The 23125-nt window shown below is 46.5% G+C and overlaps 2 protein-coding genes and 2 pseudogenes across 2 annotated transcripts; 3 read left to right on the forward strand and 1 right to left on the reverse strand.

The window, feature by feature from the left end:
- Positions 1 to 1424: 1424 nt before the first annotated feature.
- Positions 1425 to 3490, reverse strand: LOC123462099 (annotated as a pseudogene).
- A 3040-nt stretch (positions 3491 to 6530) lies between these two features.
- LOC123462320 lies at positions 6531 to 7516 on the forward strand (annotated as a pseudogene).
- Positions 7517 to 15164: 7648 nt separating this feature from the next.
- On the forward strand, positions 15165 to 17190 carry LOC123462321 (pre-mRNA-splicing factor SYF1-like). Its single transcript, XM_045155563.1, is given in 2 exon segments — positions 15165 to 16325; positions 16327 to 17190. Coding segments are annotated over 2 exon segments (2025 nt in total).
- Positions 17191 to 20499: 3309 nt separating this feature from the next.
- On the forward strand, positions 20500 to 22743 carry LOC123462102 (E3 ubiquitin-protein ligase Mdm2-like). The gene is given in 2 exon segments (XM_045154173.1): positions 20500 to 21056; positions 21870 to 22743. Coding segments are annotated over 2 exon segments (1428 nt in total). The 5' UTR covers positions 20500 to 20502.
- Positions 22744 to 23125: the final 382 nt, after the last annotated feature.

Here is a 23125-nt window from a genome sequence, read left to right on the forward strand (position 1 = left end):
GCCTTTTTATTAAAAAGAAAATTCAAGATCAAAAAAAAAAAAAAAAGAAAAATGCCTCCTGAAAATAAACAAGCCACTCTTAGATTCACAACATGCTGTTCCTTTCCCTCCCACATCACCTGCTAGCTAAACTCCATCGACTGGGATTCCAGAACATTCTGTAACAATTTTTTTTCCATGTTTTAAAAAGTATTTATTGCAAAGAATGCTGGACACAGTGCAATGCATGGTTGAAATCCAACGCCATCCATTCTAAGGAGAGCAGGACAATGCCTGCAGCCCAGGCACATTGCAGCCACTCCAAGGCAGATGAGGGAGGAGCTGTTCCCACGCATGCACTAACTCCCAGACACCTCTCTGCCCCATGCAGTCCTCCTTTTAACGTAGCTCCCGCCTCCCCTTCAGTGCAGAGATAAAAGGCATCAGTGGTCTGGTTGAAGGTGACATCAGGTAGATTCACAGCTGCCGACGCAAGGGATTCTCTATGGCTAACCCTTATGTCCAGATGACAAAAGTCACCCAAACTTGGACACAAAAGCAAAGGATACAGTCCCCATGTCCCAAAGGCAATGGTATGGTCTTCTGGATCCAAGATGGGGCTTGGGGCTCTGAAAGGAATCGAACCAAAGAGGGTCAGGCACATTCCAGACATTTATTCCTGTTAGTCTACAGATTTGACGGGGAGGTTGGGGGGGGGCGACACCACTTGTCAGGACCAGGGACACTGACTTCCCTTAGGGCCAGAAGGCCTCTGCAGGCTACAGACAGACAATAGGAGTGGCAAGGCTGAAAAGACCCAGACTTGAAAAGACTCTTGGATGCAGGGAACTGGCTTACCAAAGTCCCGTTTGTGAGCAGCGGAGCACCAGCCACTGGTATGGGTTCCTGCCCTGCATGTCAGTCTGTTGGCCAGCTGAAAAACGGAGCCATAATCGGCTGCACAAACCTACAAGAACTCAGAGGCTCCACAAGGTTGTTTTTATCAGACTCCCATGACATGAGACAAAACTGTGACAGGCTGAGGACTTCTCCTTGGGCCAGTGGCTGCCTCCAAGGCCTGTTTTGCTCCTTCCTCAGTCCAACAGGTGGACGTTAACAAACACCAGAGAGGGACTAACAGGACTACGGGTAGTTCTGAACCACTCACAGCAAAGGAACATCCTTGCCAGCGGTGCATAGTCCTGTGTGGACAGAGGTGACAATGACCAGGGAAGGAGAGCCCAGGCTCCTTGAGCACTTTGGTGTGTGCACTGTGAAGGTAACCAGGACAGCTGGCCCATCTTTCCATGGTCTCCCAGTTCACTTCTTGAGAACAGCTGGGCATACTTCAGCATAGGCCTTGGTAGAAGTCAGGAAAGGGCACCTCCAATGTTCCCTTTCCCTTCAGTGTCACAATGTGCCAAAGCAAGCATGCTGTGCGAGGAATGCCGAATGTGGGCGACTGCCCAATGGGCCTGGCCAGCGGCTGCAGCGCTTCCATTCCTGGAAGGGAGGGATGGGGAGAGTTGGCCTCGTCTTGACTAGGAGATACTCAGTACTCCAGGAAGACGTGGCTATGAAGAGGACAGGAAGAGCCTGGCCAGGGGTTGCCTTGTGCACCCAAGCAGCTAAGCCACAGTGAGGACATCTCGGTGAGACATTCCATTTCACATTTAGGGCTGCACACTTCACAAAGCAGCCATCTGTCTGCCAGCCACAGCAAAGGGGCCAGAAAGTGGGGCAAAGGAGGAGCTGAACCGGCTGCACAACAAATACCCTGGGGATTCTGAGCATGTCAGCAGCCACATCCAACACTGTCACTGGCTATCAACAAGGAGACCCTGGGCTAGGCTGAGGGCTCTGGGCCCTGCCAGCCAAGCACAGTTTCAATGGTGCTCCTGTATGGTGACAATGCCCGTAATGTAAACACGAGAGGAACCTGGAATGACCTCGTGTGGAGACTCAACCAACTCCTGCACAGGGGCCTCAGTGGATGGCATGTGGTCACTGGTGAGCAGAGACTGTGACAAGGGCTTCCTCTGGAGGCCTGGAGATGTCTACATTCTGAGGCCTGTCTCGGTGTGTATTCACAGCTGCCACATTCAAGATTATGGACTCCAATTTACAACCGTAAGCCACAAGGGTCAGCTTCAGGACCGTGTGTAGGGGTCACTTGAGGTAGGGCAGTTGTTCTGATACCTTGGCTAGGAAGTATGCCAGGAGGCCTCGCCATCACAGCCTGGTGGCAGATGACCATCACATTCTCCTGTCTCTCCACATCCAAGATGACAGGCTCCAGTCGCTGGACCAGGTCCTCATAGGACTCACCATTCGGGTACCGGTAATGGTACTTGTCCTGTTCCTGCAGGGCGAACTCCAGTGGATAATGGGCCTGAATTTCCTCGTAGGTCATTTCCTCACAGACACCCATATCTATCTCATTGAGGACCTTCCACTGCTCATAGGGCACATCCAATGCCTCCGCGGTCTGGATGGTTCTTTTCATCTGGCTGGTCCAGACCTTCAGATGCTTGATGTTCTGGTTGCTGATGAACTGAGCCATACCCTTGGCAAACTCCCTGTCCCGGGGAGATAGTCCTTGGTCCCAGCCAATCCGGCCCTTGAGCTTGAGCTCGCTCTCCCCATGCCGGCACAGGTAGATGGAGCGGGGAGTCACATGGATGTTCATGAGGTAATATACGATTCGGCTCTGGATATGGTCGGCTACACGGTTTGCCCCATAGCTCTGCCCCACATCCATGATCTTGATATAGGAAAGATCCCTGTCCAGGTCCTCATCCAGTGGCTCATAGGAGTTCTCATAGCACTCGATGTGCCTCATGAAATCCTCCGTGGCTAACATAATCAGGGCTGCCCAGTTTCACTTGTACGATGTTGGCAGCTATGACTTCGGGATCCACACAGATAGACTCAACGACGAAGGTCTTATAGCCGTTCTGCTCCCCAAAATTAAAGATGGTTGCTCTCTATTCTCTGGTGGTATTAGTTGCATCAAAAACCAACACATGTCCCCCATCCTCACCGAGAAACGTCCGGACGTCCCAGAGAGCGGCCAGGGCACACTGCTTCCGGATTTTCAGGCTCTCCTCATTGTATAGGAAGAAAAACTCAAAAGATTTATAGGTCTTGACCATGTCCCATTGATACTGGCCAACGTTGAATTCCCGAGTGGCCACACCAATCCAGTTCAGGTAGCGGGTCAGCTTCTTAGAAATGTAGGTCTTGCTCCTGGCAAGCAGGCCCACAATGACGATGAGTGTTGGGCAGTTGGTCATGCAACACCACGTTGGCAGGCGTGCAGAGCCGGCTGGCCATTGCTGTAGGCATTCAGATCTTCTTCAGGGGATTCTGGGTCAATCCTCTTGGGGACACCATCCCTCATTCCCCCACAGCCACCCCACCACCACATACGCCCACAGCCAGGCTGGGATGAATCAATCGGACTGCGTCCACATTCTGTAACAATTTAATGTAACCCCTTACTATTTGATATTACCCCTGAAGCCTATGTTCCTTTTAATTTTCTTTTTCATATTGTTTTAGAGAGGAGGAGAGGGAAAGAGATAATTGGCACACAGGGTCTCATCCACTACCATTGAACTCTAGACTCTTTTGCCACCTCGTGGGTATGTGGGAGATTGCACTTGCCTCCCTATTGTGTATTTGGTTTACTGGGATCTGCAGAGTTGAACATGGGTCTTTAGGCATCCCTGTCAAGTGCCTTAACCACTAAGCAATCTCTCCAATGTTTGTAATCTGAATAAATATTTTAAGACTCAGTTTACCCATTTTATCTTATTCTCTAGTAAAAGCCTTGTATTTTAGCAAAGCATAATATAACTTCAGTGATCTGACAGATAAGTCTATAAAGGATTGAAAGCGAGAGAGATAATAGGAGCTTTTGTGGGCTTTGAGAATCAATGGGATCTCAAGGCCATGAATTGGACCTGCCATCTTCAGCATGAGGCACCAATATTGAGGAAGTGATGACTCCCTTGATCCCTGCCTCTTGCTCTACTGATATTCCTGGCACAATCATGGATCCCAGGGGAGAAGCCATAATCAGGTGTAATTATGATTGTTAATGCACTACCAAACCTCTGCCCAGCCTTCTCAAGGAGTGTAATATCTTAAATGTACCTCAAGATTTCTCCCTAAATAAACTGAATAATTCATAATATAATCTTTGGTGTTGCAGACAGAACAGAAAGCAGGGTGTGTTTATCTCACAAGCAGTGGTTAACTGCCCTAGGTGACCCCAACATTTTGGTGGGTCTCCTAGAGTCCTGGAGTATCAGAACCTCCTCACTCATTCTCAATCAACTGTATCCATTTAAAGGTAGCCCTATACGGATGGAGAGATGGCTTAGCAATTAAGGCACGTGCCTGTGTAGCCTAAGGACCCATTTTCAATTCCCTAATACCTACCTACACCAGAAGCACAAGATGACACCTGTATCTGGAGTTTGTTTGCAGTGGTTAGTGGCCCAGGGGCACCCATTCTCTCTCTATCTATCTGTCTCTTCCTCTCTCTGTCTTCCTCCTTTTCTCTTTCAAATAAATAAATTTTTTTTTATCTAAATATATTAGTCATACAGTTTCTAAGTTTCTTGCCCACATAACTTCCAGAATCAGGGGGTTTCTCCCTCAAATACCAATAACCCTACAGAGGAAGGCCTCAGAGGAAAGCGGTAGAGGAGAAGTAGTATGAAAAGATTTTTCTGAAACACAAATTTAAAATACAATAAAGGCCTTCTTATCTACAGAAAAGGAAAAAGGCTGGGGTCCCAGATTATATATATATATATATATATATATATATATATATATATATATATATATCCTTTCATTCTCCACGTAGGTTTCAGTTTGTAGTAGTGACATCCCATGCCAGCTAGTTTAATTCTCTTTTTGTGTTTGAGGAAATGGCAAGTTCTGTGATGGACTTGACTGGGCGTGGTGATACATGACACACTGCTACTAACACAGCATTCTGAAGGCAGGAGTAGGTGGTTGGCTAAGCTCAAAACTCACCTTGACTGCAGACTAAGGTCCAGGATAGCCCAAGGTATACTGAGACCCTCCTATTTAGGAGAGGAAAAGAGAAAAAGAAAAACCCTTTTTCATACAGATGTCAGATCTGGGCTTTCCATTGGTCAGACTAAACGTGGGCTGGAAGGATGCAGAGTCATGCCCAGTGCTGGAGCCCACTGTGGTAGCTCCAGATGCAGAGTTCCTCTGCACCTTGGGGTGGGGGATGGATAGAGGGAGCAGCCCTCCAGCGCAGTGGGGCCTCAGGGCTTTCAGCTCTCCAAGCGAATGCTTCCTGGGCTACTGCTAGCTTGATGAGCTGGCTTCTCTTGCAACCTGGGCTTGAGGCCAACTGCCTGTAGCAGGAGAGCTCAGGACCATCTGCTCTCCAAGGGAATGTTTATGAGTGCCCTCTTGATGCTCTGGGGCCCCCAGTGTTGTCTACCACTTAGCATACTGACATAAACTTTTGGATCCACTGTGAGTCTATGAGTAACAGGCATAGGAATCTCTAAATCATTTATAAGATGGCTCAGTGTTTTAAAGTTTTAACTGGTATTGATGAGGATTCATATCCCCTATTTTCCCTGACATTTGTTATTTATGGCTTTGTTGTAGTTATTTTGTTATTAGTTCCCTGTAATTTGATATGTATATTCTTAGAAATTCATGATCCTAGGCTCTGCAAAATGATCAGTGTTAGTGACATTTAAAAATAACCACCATTCAGTGTGTTCATTACACTGGTATGGCAGAAATATTGAAATAATAAAGTTTATAGGATACCTTATGAGCATACAAAAACAATACTTATTTCTGAATATGAAATCAGGAATACCATATGATTTGCATCAAAACCTTTAAAAGTGTTGACAACAGAATGAGGCTAAGCTGTGGAAGCATACACTGCAAACTATGAAAGGTATGAAAGAAATCATAGGCCTGCCTCCAGAGAGCCCCAAATTGTAGGCTTGGCTTTCGTCAATGGTCTGAGGGGTTAGCGGGGTGTCGGACCCCAAGGCAAACCTGGCGCCCAAAGAAGATGCTGGGGAAGTGTGGTTACAAGATTCATGTTATCCGTGAACCCGGAACCTTGAGGAGACCAGGTCACCGGCCAAGCCACAGGGCGCTGCGGGGCTCAGCAGTCACTGTCGCGGAGGCCGCGAACACTGCTCTCCCGAGTACCGGGGACAGCGAATCCGCCCGCAGCGTTCCTCGGGCTTCACCCCCTCAGTGGCCGGGGCCGGCGGACGGGTCCGGAGTCGTGTCCGCGGAGATGGCCTGGCTATCCTGCCCCGTGAGCCTGAGACCTCGCAGTGGAGGGCCGCGGCTTCCGTAGCTTCCCGGAAGTCCCCACCCACGCGCGAACGCCGGGCAGTGCCGGGGGGCGGGGCCAGGCTCGTCCAATGGGAAGATCTGGTCCCGCCCTCCCGCCCTGGTCCCCTGCATCCCTCTGCGCTCCTCCCCTCCAGGGTCTCCAGTGCCAGGTTATCAGGAAGATGTGCAAGAAAGCTGAGGCCTACCTCTGGACCACTGAGCCGGTGCATCTTTGCAAGGATATTCAGCAGTGGAAGCCCTGACTCCTGAGGAGAGATATTTTATATCTCATCTTCTGGCTTTCTTTGTGGCCAGTGACGGCATGAAAAAGGAAACTTGGTAGACCGATTTAGCCAAGGAGTTCAAATTACAGAACCTCGCTCTTTCTCTGGGTTCCAAATTGCTATGGAAAACATACATTCTGAGATATACAGGCTCCTTGTTGACACTTATATTAAAGATTCCAAAGAAACGGAATTCTTTTCCAATGCCTCTTTGAAGAAGGCAGAAGGCCTTGAGTTGGATTGGGGACAAAAGCGCTACTTATGCAGAACGTGTTATAGCTTTTGCTATTGTGGAAGGAATCTTCTTTGCTGTTCCTTGGGCTCAAGAAACAGGGACTGTTGCCGGCCTCACATTTTCCAACGAGCTTATTAGAGGAGATGAGGGTCAACACTGATTTTGCCCATCTGGGGACGAGCACCTGGTTCACAGATCATCAGAGCACTGAGTCAAGGAAATAATTATTAATGCTGTCAGCAGGGAACAGGACTTCCTCACAGAAGCCTGTCTGTGAAGCTCAAAGGGGTGAATTGCACGTTAATGAAGCATTACATTGAAAACGCCTTAGGCTTCACAGACAAGCACTTAACCAGACAAGCACTTAACCGCTAAGCCTTCTCTCCGGCAAAGGAAGAGTAATTTGGAATGAGTTTTGCATCCTGTTTATTCTCTTCAATGACAGGATATAGTTGAAAGATACTGCCTGGAAGTTTTCCTTTTCAGTTTGGTTCATTTTCAGTTTTTGTGATTTACATAGTTGTTTGATTCATCTGCCTAGAGAATAATCCTACAAGAGAGTCTTAAAGCAAAAGACACCTATTATTCCTTCAAAATCTGCATTGTTTCAAGTTTTACAGTCTATTCACAGTATGTCAGCAGTTCCTGACTATAAAGCAGAAACACAAATCACAAGGCTCTTCTAAAATGCAGATGTGCATAGCTAGAGCACAGTGGTCCTGGGTGGGATGTGGAGATAATGAGGGAAGGAGAGAAAGCAAAAGTTCGTGTGCTCAGAATGTGGCTCCAGTCTTTGGAGCTAAAAAGAAATTCTTCGGACTGGGGAAGATGGCTTAGCGGTTAAGACGCTTGCCTAAAAAGCCAAAGGACCATGCGGTCCTTTGGCTTTGCAGGCAAATACATTAACCATGGAGCTATCCCTCCAGCCCAGTATTTTTAACTCATTTATTTATTTATTCATTTTTGGTTGGTGAAGGTACAGTCTCACTCTAGTTCAGGCTGACCCACAATGCAGTATGTAGTCTCAGTATGGCCTCGAGCTCAGCGTGGTCATCATTCCTCAGCTTCCCAAGTGCTAGGATTAAAGGCGTGCACCACCACACCTGGTCCTAAGTTAAACTCTCTATCAACAACCAACTTACCACACATTTACACAGTGTATCATGATCACAATCCTCTCCCGCCATCCTCTTTTTTCTCTCTCACCATGCCTCTCTACTTGAGGGGGAAATCTGTTTCTGGCAAATGTGTGGTGAACTTTGTTTTCTTTCTTTCTGTCTTCCTTCCTTTGTTCCTTCTTTTTTTTTCTCACAAATAACAGAGAAATTGAGAGAAAGATAGAGAAAGAAAAGGAGAGGGAGAGAGAAAGAGAAAGAAATGAGAGAAAGAATGGGAGTGCCGGGGTCTCTAGCCACTGCAAATGAACTCCAGACTTATGCGTCGCCATGTACATCTGGCTTAACTGGGTACAGAGGAATCAAACCTGGGTCCTTTGGCAATGCAGGCAAGTGCCTTAACCACTAAGCAATCTCTCTAGCGCCTGTATGGTTAACTTTGAATGTCTGTGGTTGAGAGCGATACAGACGTCCTGAGGTTTTGTAGGAAGTGCTCAGATCAGGAGATGAATGTCAAGTTCAGCTGTATAGAGAGTTTCAGTCCAGCCTGAGATACATGACAGCCTGTCTCTAAAGTGAAGTCATGAAAACCACCACCACTTTGTATCTGGAAGACAGTATGGCAAAGCACTTCTTTCCTTTCTTTGGCTCTTACTTTCTTTCAGCCACTTCTTTGAAAGTTGTCCCTGAATCATGGAGAGTGTAATACATTGCCTTACTTAGTGCTGAACATGACACTGTCACCTCTCAGCATTTTGGTAACTCTTGAATCTCCCCATTGCTCAATACCATCTGAAAAGAGAAGCTTTTGTTTTAAATGTTTTTGTTCAATTTATTTCTTCTTAACAACTTCCATGATTGTAAACAATATCCCATGGCAAGAAGCTTCATTTTTTATGGTATATTTACTGGTTTGTTTATATTTAATTTAAACACGTGTGCACACACACAACCTAATTTACAGTGTGCCTTGCATATTTCAGGCAAGTAAGTGCTTACAGTGATCTTTATCTCCAGACCAATTCTTTTGTGTATATTCCAATTTTTAGAACTTAAGACTGCAATGCTATTTGCTAGTTGGAGGCTATCTACATGTAAGATTATTTTTTAACAATTCTGTCCTTGTGGAATCTTTAAGTTATGCTATGTACATATTTATCATTATTTTTCAGTGCAATCACTCCACCAGTGAGCTATATACCTAGTCCCAGAAGATATACAAATATACTTTTTGTGGATTTTTTTGGGGGGTAAGAATCTCATAGAAGGTTGTGGTGGTGCACACCTTTAATCCCAGCATATGGTAGGCAGAAGTAGTAGGATCACAGTGAGTTCAAGGCCAGCCTGTAACCACATAGTGAATTCCAGGTCAGCCTGGGATGGAGTGAGACCCTACCCTGAAAAACCAGCACCACCAACAACAAAAAGAATCTCATGGTAGCTCAGACTGGCCTTAAATTCCTGATCCTATTGCCCTCATCTTTTTGAGTGATAACATTATAGGTATATGCAACCATGTGTGGCTGTAGCAGAGAGCTTCAGGTTCACTGAGATGAACTTTCAGACCAGGCACAATTCTGGAGGAAGGGATTTATTGAAGCTTACAGATCCAGGGGAAGTTCCATAGTGGCAGAAGAAGCTGGCCTGCCTTCACAGGCCCAAGCAGAGAGAAAGAAGTACAAGCCTCAAGGTCAAAAGCCACAGCACACTTCAGGAACTCCAGCTAGGCACACGTTGCATATCTTTAGATTGAAATTGGAAACCTACCACCACACCTTAAGATCACCCAGTGACATTGCCTCCAGCCAGGTAGCCAGCAGATGCACACTACAAACAATAAGGAACTGCATATATTGGGGGCCATCTATTCTATTCAAACCACCACAGTGGCTAAATATAATCGTTTTATTTTAAAAAATACTCTTGAGCCAGGCATGGTAGTGTACACCTTTAATACCAGCACTCAGAAGGCAGAGATAGGAGGATCACTGAGAGTTGGACGCCACCCTGAGAACGAAGCTCTATTTAAAATTTTTTTTAACATAATTTATTTATTTTTCTTATAGAGTAAGAGAGAGAACCAATGAACTCCAGACGCATGTGCCACTTGTGCATCTGGCTTATGTGATTACTGGGGAATTGAACCTGGGTCCTTAGGCTTCACAGGCAAGTGCCTTAAGCACTAAGCCATCTCTCCACCCTGAAAATGTTTTTATTTACTTATTCGCTAGCAAAGAGAGACAGAGAGAAGGGAGAGAGAGACAGAAAGAATGGGTGTGCCAGAGCCTCCAGTTGCTGCAAATGAATTCCAGATTCATGTGTCACATTGTGCATCTTGCATTATATGGGTACCATGGAATCAAAGCGAGTTTAGTAGGCTTTGAAGGTGAAAGACTCCCAGAGGGAGTATTTGAGAACGACAGAGAAAGAAGCAGAGAGAAGGAGAGAAAATGGGCACACCAGGGCCTCCAACTACTGCAAATGAACTCCGGATACATGCTCAATTCCACAGGACCCACAGAAGCCAGATGTACAATGGGGCGAATGCGTCTGGAGTTCCTTTGCAGTGGCTGGAGGTGCTGGCGCACCCATTCTCTCTCTATATATCTCTGCTTCTTTCTCTCTCTGTTGCTCTCAATTAAATGAACAAAAATAAACCAAAACCAAAGTTTCATGGTGGAGAGATGGCTCAGCGGTTAAGACACTTGCCTGCAAAACTTAACAAATAAACAAACAAATAAAGCCAGAGACAGAAAGTGGCACATGCATGTGGAGTTTCCAGTCACAGGAGACCCAGCATGCCTATTCTCTCTATTTCCCTTCTGTCTCTCTCTCTCTTTTTCACTAAATGTAAGTAAATAAATAAATAATTATTAAATCCTAGGAACAAAGCAGCTGGAGGTAATGCTCAGTGGTAGAAATCATAAGCCACCAGGATGGGTCTCCACATGACCAACAACAACAACATGCCGAGGCTGGCCTTGATGTCACTATGTAGCCAAGGCTGGCCTCAATCACAGTGTGGCTCTCCTCCCTCCCTGCCCTCCCCTGACTCTCTCTGTCTCTCTCTCTAGTAAATAATTTTTTGAGAACGAAATGAACAGGTTTGTTGGTGTGCACCTTTCATCCCAGCACTTGGGAGGCTTAGGTAGGAGGATCACCTTGACTTTGAGGCCACCCTGGGACTACATAGTGAATTCTAGGAGAGCCTGAGATAGAGGGAGACTCTACCTCAAACATAAAAGAAACAAAACAAACACAACAAAAAAGAAGCCCAGGCAGCAGCAGCCAGGCGTGGTGGCATACACCTTTAATTCCCGCACTTTGGAGGCAGAGGTAGGAGGTTCACCACGAGTTCCAGGTCAGCCTGAGCTAGAGGAATACCCTATCCTAAAAAAAAAAAAAAAAAAAAAAAAAAAAAACCAGCTGGGCGTGGTGGCGCACGCCTTTAATCCCAGCACTTGGGAGGCAGAGGTAGGAGGATCACTGTGAGTTCGAGGCCACCCTGAGACTACATAGTGAATTCCAAGTCATCCTGGGCTAGAGTGAGACCCTACCTCAAAAAACCAAAAAAAAAAAAAAACCAAACAAACAAAGCATAAATAAATTTTTTAATAAATGTACACGTGTATATGTAATAATAAATAATAAATGTATATATGTATATATATGTATATGAAATAAATAAAATAGTAGTAGAAAGAGAGGAAGTAAAGAGAGGGAGAGAGAGAGATAGAGACAGAAGGAAGAATTTCAATGCTCCCTCCAATTGTCTTTCTACAGTATGATTTTCAGCACCCTGATTCTACTGACTTTGTTCTAAGGGAAGAGATATGGGTTGAAGAAATAAAGCTTTGTGTAAACACTGGATATTACAGTTGACACAAGGTCTTCTTTTTCCTTTCCTTTCTTCCTGCCTCGCTCTTCCTCATTTTTACTTTTGAAGATGGGAGTCTCATGATGTGGCCCAGCCTATCACATGTAGAAATTACAGGCATGGGGCTGGAGAGATGGCTCAGCAGTTAAGCGCTTGCCTATGAAGGACCCCGATTTGAGGCTCTATTCTCCAGGACCCACGTTAGCCAGATGCACAAGGGGGAGCACATGTCTGGAGTTCATTTGCAGTGGCTGGAGGCCCTGGCACGTCCATTCATTCTCTCTACCTCTCTCTCTCTACTTCTTTCTCTGCCTGTATGTCACTCTCAAATAAATACAAAATAAACAAAATTATTAAAAATAAAAAAAGAAATTACAGGCATGAGTGACACAGCAGGCTGGTTACTGAGACCCAAGAGTAATGTGGATCTAACCTCATCACCTGCACCACCTTTGTGTGGTTGCCTTTAAGGTAGGGTCTCACTCCAGGCTTCCCTGGAACTCACTCTGTACTCCTGGCTGGCATTGGACTGACAAAGATCTTCCTACCTCTGCCTCCCCAGTGCCAGAATTAAATGTGTGCCCACCATACCTTGCCAGCCTAAACTCTTTGAAGTATGCATTTCTGCCACTGATGATATAATCCAGTTTTGCACTGCAGACATAAAACCCCCAGTGCAGGCTGGAGGGATGGCTTGCAGTTAAGGCGCTTGCCTGCAAAGCCAAAGCACCCAGGTTCAATTCCCCAAGACCCACATAAGCCAGATACACAAGGGAGCATATGTGTCTGGAGTTGATTTGCAGTGGCAGGAGGCCCTGGTGTTCCCATTCTCTCTCTTCTGTCTCTTTCTCTCCTCCAAACATATATATATATATATTTGAGGGGGTTCGAGGTAGGGTCTCACTCTGGCCCAGGCTGATATGGAATTTACTATGTAGTTTCAGGGTGGCCTCAAATTCAGGGCAATCCTCCTTCGTCTGCCTCCTAAATGCTGTGATTAAAGGTACATACCCCATACCTGGCTTAAAAAAATACATTTTTATTTCTTTATTTTTGTTTTTCGAGGTAGGGTCTCGCATTAGCTCAGGCTGACCTGGAACTCTCTATTTAGTCTCAGGTTGGCCTTGAACTCACGGTGATCCTCTAACCTCTACTTACCAATAGCTGGGATTAAAGGTTTGCGCCACAACACCCGGCGAAAAAATGTATTTTAAAAACAAATCTATATTAAGAATAGTGCTGAACCACTGCCCTGCATCCCAGCCCCAAAGAGGGAAAACTGGGAGAGGACTCAGGAAAGGGTTCTAGAAGGGCAGACCTAGACTCTGCAGCTGGTAATCCTTACCCACACTTGACAGGCTTTGGCAGAAGGATCTAAAGTTCAAGGTCAGCCTGGGTAAACTGGCACACCTCCTCTGAATGAAACAAAACAGTGAATGGTGGTGGTTGATGTCTGGGTAGGGACAAATGCTTATAATCCTACCACATGAGAGTTTGAAGTTTTGTGAAAGAGTAAAAATTTGTGGCTAGCCTGGGCTACATTGTGAGACCTACTCCAAAAAAAAAAAAAAAAAAAAAAAACAAACTGTAAGTGGGCTGGAGACTTGGCTTCAAGGTTAATGTGTTTGCCTACAGAGCCAAAGGATGCTGGTTCCATTGCCTAGAGGACACATAACTCAGAAGCTCATGGTTGCACATGTGTCTGGAGTTCCTTTGCAGTGGCTAGAGGCCTTGGTACATATATTTTCTCTCTTTATCTCTCTGTCTCTCTCACTCACATTAATCAATCAATCAATCAATCAATGTATGTCTGTGCTACCCAGGGATAATGATAAAACTTTTGTAAAACAAATATTTTATTTATGTGTTTATAAAAAAGAGACAGATAGAAAGAGAGAATGGGCACTCCAGGGCCTCTAGCCAGTGCATAGGAACTCCAGACAGATGTGCCCCCTTGTATGTCTGGCTTATCTGGGTCCTGGGATATCAAACCTGTGTCCTTAGGCTTCACAGGCAAATGCTATAACTGCTAAGCCATTTCTCCACTCCTTCAATAAAACCTTTAATCCCAGCACTTGGGAGGCTGAGGTCAGATGATCCAGGTAGTGAGCTCCAGGTCAGCTTCCACAGACTGAGACCATGCATCAGAAAAGAAAAATAGTGTAGGCCAGGCTTGCTAGCTCACACCTTTAACCCCAGCCCTGTATCAAGTCCTAGGTAGGACTGTGATATTGAGTTCCAGGTCAGCCTGGGTAGAGTGAGACCCTACAGAAAACAAACAAAACAATAATAAGGTGTGGTTGGTAGCACACGCCTTTAATCCCAGCACTGCATCAGAGACCTAGGAAGGAGGATCACTGTGAGTTCAAGGCCAGCCTGGCCTAGGGTGAGATTCTATTAAGTTGGGAGTGGTGTGGGTGGTACCTCACTTCAGTTCCTGTCTGGCAGCATAAAAGCAGGAGTCACAGAAGAGGTTCCTCCTAGAGAAGCTTCTGGCTCACAGTTGGCTGGTCTGTGCCACTAGCTGGTGAGCATCTTCTCCTCGGTGAGCAGATATCAGGTAAGAGCAGGGCAGGGCTGGGTGGGGAGGCAGGTAGCGAGGTAGGCAGGCTGTGGAGGAGATGGTGGGGCACAAGGTCAACAGGGAAAGACTCCCCAAGGATCAGGCAAGGGTTTTGGAGGGGAGAGCTTCTCTGAGAATCAAAAGCTGAGGGGATGGGTTCTCAAGGCCATTGAGGGGCCTTTTATGTATGCAACCCTGTGAGCCTTGTTTTGAGATTCCATGGTCACCCAAGGGCTGTGTCCGTGATTTTTTTTGTTCATTTTTATTTATTTAGTTGAGAGCGACAGAGAGAGAGAAAGAGGCAGAGAGAGAGAGAGAGATTGAGAGAGATTGGGCACGCCACAGGGCCTCCAGCCACTGCAAATGAACTCCAGATGCGTGCACCCCCTTGTGCATCTGGCTAACGTGGGTCCTGGGGAATGGAGCCTTTAACCAGGGTCCTTAGGCTTTACAGGCAAGCGCTTAACTGCTAAGCCATCTCTTTAGCCCTCTGTCCTTGATTTTATTTTTCTAAGAAAGGTCTCACTCTAACCCACGCTTGCCTGAAATTTTAACAATGTAGTCTCAGGATGGCCTGGAACTCATGGTGATCCTATCTCTGCCTCTCCGGTGCTGGGATTAAAGGTGTGTGCCTCCACGACCAGCTCTTCTGCCTTTTATTATTGATTATTCTTTTTCTTTTTAAATTTTTTGCACTGTTTTGTTTATTTAATACATACAGAGAAAGAGAGAGAGAATGAGCATGCCAGGTCCTCCAGCCAAGTCAATCGACCGCCTGGATGAGGCTGCACAGCTTCTGGCCACTCTGGTGAATGATGAGAACTTTGTATCCAAGGTTGGCAAGTCCAAGTACCAGCTGTGGCATGAGCTGTGCGACCTCATCTCCCAGAACCCAGACAAGGTACAATCCCTCAACGTGGATGCCATCATCCGTGGAGGGCTTACCCGCTTCACTGACCAGGTGGGCAAGCTTTGGCGCTCACTGGCAGACTACTACATCCGCCTAGGCCACTTTGAGAAGGCCCGGGATGTGTATGAGGAGGCCATCCGCACTGTGATGACCGTGTGGGACTTCACACAGGTATTTGACAGCTATGCTCAATTTGAAGAGAGTATGATTGCGGCGAAGATGGAGACCACATCTGAGCTGCGACGGGAGGAGGAGGATGACGTGGATCTTGAGCTACGCCTGGCCCGCTTTGAGCAGCTTATCAGCCGACGGCCACTGCTCCTCAACAGCGTCCGGCTGCGTCAGAACCCACACGACGTCCATGAGTGGCACAAACGTGTGGCCCTGCATCAGGGCCATCCCCAGGAAATCCTCAACACATACACAGAAGCTGTACAGACAGTGGACCCCTTCAAGGCCACAGGGAAGCCACACACCCTGTGGGTCGCATTTGCCAAGTTTTATGAGGACAATGGGCAGCTGGACGATGCCCGTGTCATCCTGCAGAAGGCCACCAAAGTGAACTTCAAGCAGGTTGATGACCTGGCAAGTGTGTGGTGCCAATGCGGGGAGCTGGAGCTCCGGCATGAGAATCATGATGAGGCTTTGCGGCTGCTGCGGAAGGCAACTGCACTGCCTGCCCGCCGAGCCGACTATTTGGATGACTCAGAGCCTGTGCAGAACCGTGTATACACGTCACTGAAGTTGTGGTCGATGCTTGCAGACTTGGAGGAGAGCTTGGGTACCTTCCAGTCAACTAAGGCCGTGTATGACCGCATCCTGGATCTGTGCATAGCCACACCACAGATTGTCATCAATTATGCCATGTTCTTGGAGGAGCACAAGTACTTTGAAGAGAGCTTCAAGGCTTACGAGCGTGGTATCTCACTGTTTAAGTGGCCCAATGTGTCTGACATCTGGAGCACCTACTTGACAAAGTTCATCACCCGCTATGGGGGGGCGCAAGCTGGAGCGGGCACGGGACCTTTTCGAGCAAGCTTTGGATGGCTGCCCCCCCAAATACGCTAAAACCCTGTATCTGCTATACGCACAGCTGGAGGAGGAGTGGGGCCTGGCCCGGCATGTCATGGCTGTGTATGACCGTGCCACAAGGGCTGTGGAGCCTGCCCAGCAGTATGACATGTTCAACATCTATATCAAGCGAGCTGCAGAGATCTATGGCGTCACCCACACCCGTGGCATCTACCAGAAGGCTATTGAGGTGCTATCTGATGAACATGCCCGTGAGATGTGTCTACGGTTTGTGGACATGGAATGTAAGCTTGGAGAGATCGACCGTGCTCGGGCCATCTATAGCTTCTGCTCCCAGATCTGCGACCCTCGGACAACTGGGGTATTCTGGCAAACGTGGAAAGACTTTGAGGTCCAGCATGGCAATGAAGACACCATCAGAGAGATGCTGCGAATCCGCCGTAGTGTGCAAGCCACATACAACACACAGGTCAACTTCATGGCCTCACAGATGCTTAAGGTGTCAGGCAGTGCCACAGGTACTGTGTCTGACTTGGCCCCTGGGCAGAGCGGGATAGATGATATGAAACTTTTGGAGCAGCGTGCAGAACAGCTAGCAGCTGAAGCAGAGCGAGACCAGCCTTCTCGGGCCCAGAGCAAGATTTCATTTGTAAGGAGTGATGCATCTCGGGAGGAGCTGGCAGAGCTGGCCCAGCAGGCCAACCCTGAGGAGATCCAGCTGGGTGAGGGTGAAGATGAGGACAAGATGGATCTGGAGCCCAGTGAAGTCCGACTGGAGCAGCAGAGTGTGCCAGCTGCTGTGTTTGGGAGTCTAAAGGAAGACTGACCCACCCTTCCTCTCCACAGCCTCTCCCCCATACCACCCTTGTATACAGCCCTTCCTTGCACATCAAAAAAAAAAAAAAAAAGATGTCAACAAAGAGGGGTCAGGGGGCGGAGGACAGACAGGGAAGAGGCTAACAATGATAGAAATTTGACTGTATTCACTGAGTACAAAACTAATTAAAAAAAGTTGCTGCCACAAACTAAATTTAAAAAAGCATAGTAAGATAGTGAGGCATTTGGCAGGTTCCACTGTTTGGTACATGTCATCTTTTCTTTTTAAGAATTTTTTTTTAAATTTATTTATTTGAGAGCGACAGACACAGAGAGAAAGACAGATAGAGGGAGAGAGAGAGAATGGGCGCGCCAGGGCTTTCAGCCTCTGCAAACGAACTCCAGACGCGTGGGCCCCCTTGTGCTTCTGGCTAACGTGGGACCTGGGGAACCGAGCCTCGAACCGGGGTCCTTAGGCTTCACAGGCAAGCGCTTAACCGCTAAGCCATCTCTCCAGCCCGGGTACATGTCATCTTTATGGTGACACGGGATCTCAAGGAAGCAGGAAGCTCTGATTTCCACGTGATAACTACTTAAACCACTGCGGTGGTCACAAAGGTGGAGGAATATTGTAATGGGTATGAGATGCAGAGAAGTTACTGCCTTGTATTCTGCTTCTACTTTTCAGCAATGGAAGTCTGTCTCATCCATGTCTTTGTGCGCTTGGCCTCCATCCCACCTTTCCAGTGGGGCAGTCTCCATGGCCTGTCCCTGCTCACCAGTGGGCTGGATTTCAGTTTATCATCAAACACCGCAGTCCCATTCTTCTGATGGCTTTGAAAGAAAGGAAGCAAACAAGACTCATGCACAGGCTGAAAACATGACCACAGAGTAAGACACATGCTCACCAGCTCTGGTGGTCTATGCTGCAGAAATTCCCTGGCCAGGTGACAGGGTTTCATGTGTGTTTGAGAGGACACAGTGCTGTGGAGGGAAACCTCCCAAGGACACTCTGTTTGGAGGCACAGCTCCCAGAAGTTCTGTTGAGGCTGATGAAATGAGAGGAGAAAAGAACCATACATCTCCTGGAGCATTCTGAAAGCCTTCTAAGGAAAACACCCATTTGTTTGCAAGAGTTACGCATGCTGTGCGTGAGCATTTTCAGTCAGGGAATCCAAGAACGAAATCTGGGTCACCTACAGGTCCTTCCCTGCAGTGCCCCTAAAGCATATTGTGTGAAGGCCCTTCATGCTTCTCGTGAGACTAGGACTAAAGACCATTTGACAATCATCCTTTACTATCTTGAATCATAATATATTTTAGGAAATGTTGTTTCCTCATTATTTCCTAGGGTGCCCCCTGCAAATGGAAGAGTTGTCTAAGGGATTTTCCTTCTGAAGTGACAACTCCGGTATGCAGCAAGCAAGTGAAGAAATGGACAACAGGTGGGCACAATGGCACATGCCTGTAAGCCAAGCTCCTAGGAAGACTGAGATGGGAGAATCGCTTCAGTCTAGCAGTTTGAGATCAGATGCATCGTGAAGAATCAACCCTATTTTGTAAAAGAAAAGAGTAATAAATTCTTAAAACTAAAAGTCTTGCTAAGTTACTCATTGGTACATAGAGACTTTGGAAAGGATCCCAATGCAATAATAAAACAGAAATGAGATTTTCTCTTTCTTACTTACTCTCTTTCTTTCTTTGTATTTCTCTTTAAATCATGTATGGTTATCAGTTTTGGGGGACCAGGAGTGGAATGTGATGGTTTGATTCAGGTGTCCCCCATAAACTTATGTGTTCTGCATTCTAGGTTCCCAGTGGATGGAAATATGGGAAGTATGGCCTCCAGGAGGCAGGGTATTGTTGGGGGCGGGCTTATGCCAGTTTCCCCTTGCCAGTGTTTGGCACACCCTCTTGTTGCCATTGTCCACCTGATGTTGGACAGGGGGTGATGTCCACCCTCTGCTCATGTCCTCATTTTCCCCTGTCATCATTTGGATTCCCCTCTAGCCTATAAGCCAAAATAAATCTCTTTTTCCCAGAAGCTTCTCTTGGTTGTGTGATTTCTACCAGCCATGTGAACCAGACTGCAACACACACCAAAACTAGATGGTATAACCCGATTGTTAAAACTTCTACATTAGGTCGGGGACATGGCTCAGAGGAGAAGGCCTTTTCCTGCGACCCTAAGGAAACAGGTTGCATTCTGCAGGACCCAGGTAAGCAAGATACACACGGTATTGCATGTGTCTGGAGTTCATTTGCAGTGGATATAGCCCTGGCACACACATTCTCATAATCTCTCTCTCTCTCTCAAATAAATCAATATTTCAAAATATTGTTCATTATATTTTACTGTTTTATTGATTTTATTGCTATATTTTAGCGAGTATGGGCACACCATGGCTCCAGCCATTGCAAACAAATTCCAGGGGCATGCCCCACCTTGTGCATCTGAGTCCTGGCTAATCAAACCTGGATCATTGGGCTTTGCTGGCAAGTGCCATAATATTTAAGCCATTACTGCAGCCCTAAGATATTTAAAAAAATCTCCACATTTGGGCTGCAGGATAATGAGAAATTAAGTAGAAGCCTGGGTGGAACCCTCCTCCCTGTTGGCTGGCTGTCTTGATGCTGGAGAGAGGTATTCAGCCAGTTGCAGGAGAAGTCATCAGTACTCTTAATCAGCAGTAGTTCTGGCAAAGTTTATGGCTGGGCAGCCAGACCAAATATGACAACTAGAGCAATGTTGGCATGTCTGTTATGGGGAAAACCAGCTGCTCCCTGATTGGATTTGAGGCTTGCTCCATGAGAGAGGATTCATACCTGGTATTGAAAACAATGAAACACATATGACTGGGAGCTCAGCAGTTAAAGGCTCTTGCTTGGAAAGCCTGATGGCCTGCATTCATCCACATAAGCCAGATTCACAAAGAACACATATCTGGTGTTTCTTTGCAGTGTGAGTAAGCCATGGTGTACCCAAGCTACGCTATGCCCCTTCTCTTAAAAAAAATAAAATTGAGACTTCCTGTACATTCCCGGCGGACGGCAGGGGGCGCGCACCGCCATCCTGCGCTTTGTTGGGGGCCTGTATGGGTCTTGAGGGGGCACCGGCTCGAAAGCGGGCCTGGGGTAACGCTGCCTTCCTCGCGGGACTCCGGGTGCTCCGGGCCCCCAAGCAACATGGTGGCCGCGGCCCAGGGCGTCGTGCCTCTGCGCGTGCGGTGAGGGGGAGCGGGGCGCAGAGGGGCAGCTGTGCCCGCGCTCACCCACCCCGTAGAACTGCACTTCCTTTTTCTCCCCACCCTGATCCAGGCTAATGTGCAATACCAACATGTCTGTGTCTACTGACGGTGCCCTAAGCACCTCACAGATTCCAGCTTCGGAACAAGAGACCCTGGTTAGGCCAAAGCCATTGCTTTTGAAGTTGTTAAAGACTGTTGTATTTTATCTTGGCCAGTATATTATGAGTAAAAGATTATATGATGAGAAGCAGCAACATACTGTTTATTGTGCAAATGATCTTCTTGGAGATTTGTTTGGAGTGCCAAGCTTCTCTGTGAAAGAGCACAGGAAAATATACACAATGATCTACAAAAACTTGGTAGTAGTAAGTCAGCAAGAGCCATCAAACTCTGGAACATCTATGAGTGAGAATGGTTGTCCTCTTGAAGGTGGGAGTGATCTAAAGGACCCTGTGCAAGAACTGCAAGAAGAGACGCCTCCATCTTCAGAGTTGGCTTCTAGACCCTCTACCTCATCTAGAAGGAGAACAATTAGTGAGACAGAGGAAAACTCAGATGACTTAACTGGTGATGGACAGAGAAAGCGCCACAAATCCCTTTCCTTAGATGAAAGCCTGGCTCTGCGTGTGATACTGAAAGACACCCCCCCCAACCCCAGACCTTCACTCTATTCTCGAGATACCACGCACCCAAAGACACACGGGAGACCCAACTTGCTGCAAAAGCATGAAGCTTTATTCGGGAAACCAGAGCTCTGGGATCCATACGTACCTCATGCAGGAGACAGAGGAGTCGACCCTGAGCCCTATTAGGTGTTTTTTTTTTTTTAAATATTTTTTGTTCATTTATTTATTCGAACGTGACAGAGAGAGAGGGAAAGAAAGGGACAGATAGAGAGGGAATGGGTGTGCCATGGCTTCCAGCCACTGCAAATGAACTCCAGATGCGTGTGCCCCCTTGTGCATCTGGCTAACGTGGGTCCTAGGGAAATGAGCCTCGAACTGGGGTCCTTAGGCTTCACAGGCAAGCGTTTAACCACTAAGCCATCTCTCTAGCCCTAGGTGTTTCTTTTTATAGGGTTTTTAGCAAGGAAGAGAAAGAGGAGCGTGGGTGGGGGGGTTTCACAAGGGTATTTGCCAAGCTTGTACAGTTATGTCTACATATCTTATTTGTGCATAACCAGAGTTTAAGTCCTTGTTCAGGCTGTCTTGGGAAACTATTTTATTATTTTGGTTTTTCTCAAAACTGTATTTTTGTTTTTCCCCTTCCTGGGTCATAAAGTTTAGGTTGACCCGACCAACCCATATCTTGGGCCATTCGCAGTCTTTCTTTTAGCCTATTTTTTATTTACTTCTGAATATACAGTTCAGGCTGTCCCCTACCTGTAGCAACCAGCTATTTCTTCACCAAGTTTACTTTAAAATTTTCCATCCTGCCTTTCAATACGGGAGCTGTGCTGTGAAAGAAGCAGTGGCAGCGAGTCCACAGAGGCCCCCTCAAATCAAGAGCTTGATGATGGTGTACGTGAACATTCGGGTGATTGGTTGGATCAAGATTCAGTTTCTGATCAATTTAGTGTAGAATTTGAACTTGAATCTCTTGATTCAGAAGATTATATTAGTGAAGAAGGTCAAGAACTCTCAGATGAAGATGATGGGGTTTCTCGAGTCACAGTGTATCAGGCAGGACAGAGTGATAGAGATTCATTTGAAGAGGATCCTGGAATTTCTTTAGCGGACTATTGGAATTGTACATCCTGTAATGAAATGAATACTCCACTTCCACCACATTGCAACAGATGTTGGGCCCTTCGTGAGAGCTGGCTTCCAGATGATAAAGGGAAAGATAGAGGGGAAATCTTTGCAAAAGCCAAACTAAAAAACTTGGCTCAGACAGAAGAGGGCTTGGATGTGCCTGATGGTAAAACAATAACTGCAGTGAACGACTCCAGAGAGACATGGATTGAGGAAAATGATGATCAAGTCACGCAAACCTTCCAGTCTCAAGAAAGTGAAGAGCATTCTCAGCCATCGACTTCTAGCAGCATGATTTGTAGCAGCCAAGAAGACTTGAAAGAGATGAAGAAGGAAGAAACACAAGACAAGGAAGAAAGTATGGAGTCTAGTTTCCCCCTTAATGCCCTTGAGCCTTGAGTAATTTGCCAAGGTCGACCTAAAAATGTTTGCATTGTTCATGGCAAAACAGGACATCTTAGGTCGTGCTTCACATGCGCAAAGAAGCTTAAGAAAAGGAACAAGCCCTGCCCAGTGTGCAGACAGCCCATTCAAATGATTGTGCTCACCTACTTCAACTAGCGACCTCCCCAGAAAACAGTTCTGTATCTCTTAACTACATAACCCAGAAAGTTTAGACTACATGGACTTTACTTATATTTACATACCATGGCAAGGAAAATCTTAGTCTATGTAAATTTATTTGTAGTATAATTTATCCCCCTTGGGAATAAGAATTGTGAAAATTCCTTTTAGGAAAATTTCACTTCTGTTTCTCTTTATATTTGGGTTTTAATGTAGTTTACAGGGACTGGACAGCTCATCTTTCATCCTTACCCTTTATATTTTAAGTAATTTCTACTTACGTGAGAGGTATCTTGTTTTTTTTTTTTAAATGTAAGTAGAACATGTAACTTATTAAGTACCTTTCATGTAAAGAATAGAAGGACGTGTGAAGGTTTGA

This window comes from Jaculus jaculus, chromosome 7, assembly GCF_020740685.1.
Source record: "Jaculus jaculus isolate mJacJac1 chromosome 7, mJacJac1.mat.Y.cur, whole genome shotgun sequence".
Classification (NCBI taxonomy): Eukaryota; Metazoa; Chordata; class Mammalia; order Rodentia; family Dipodidae; genus Jaculus; species Jaculus jaculus.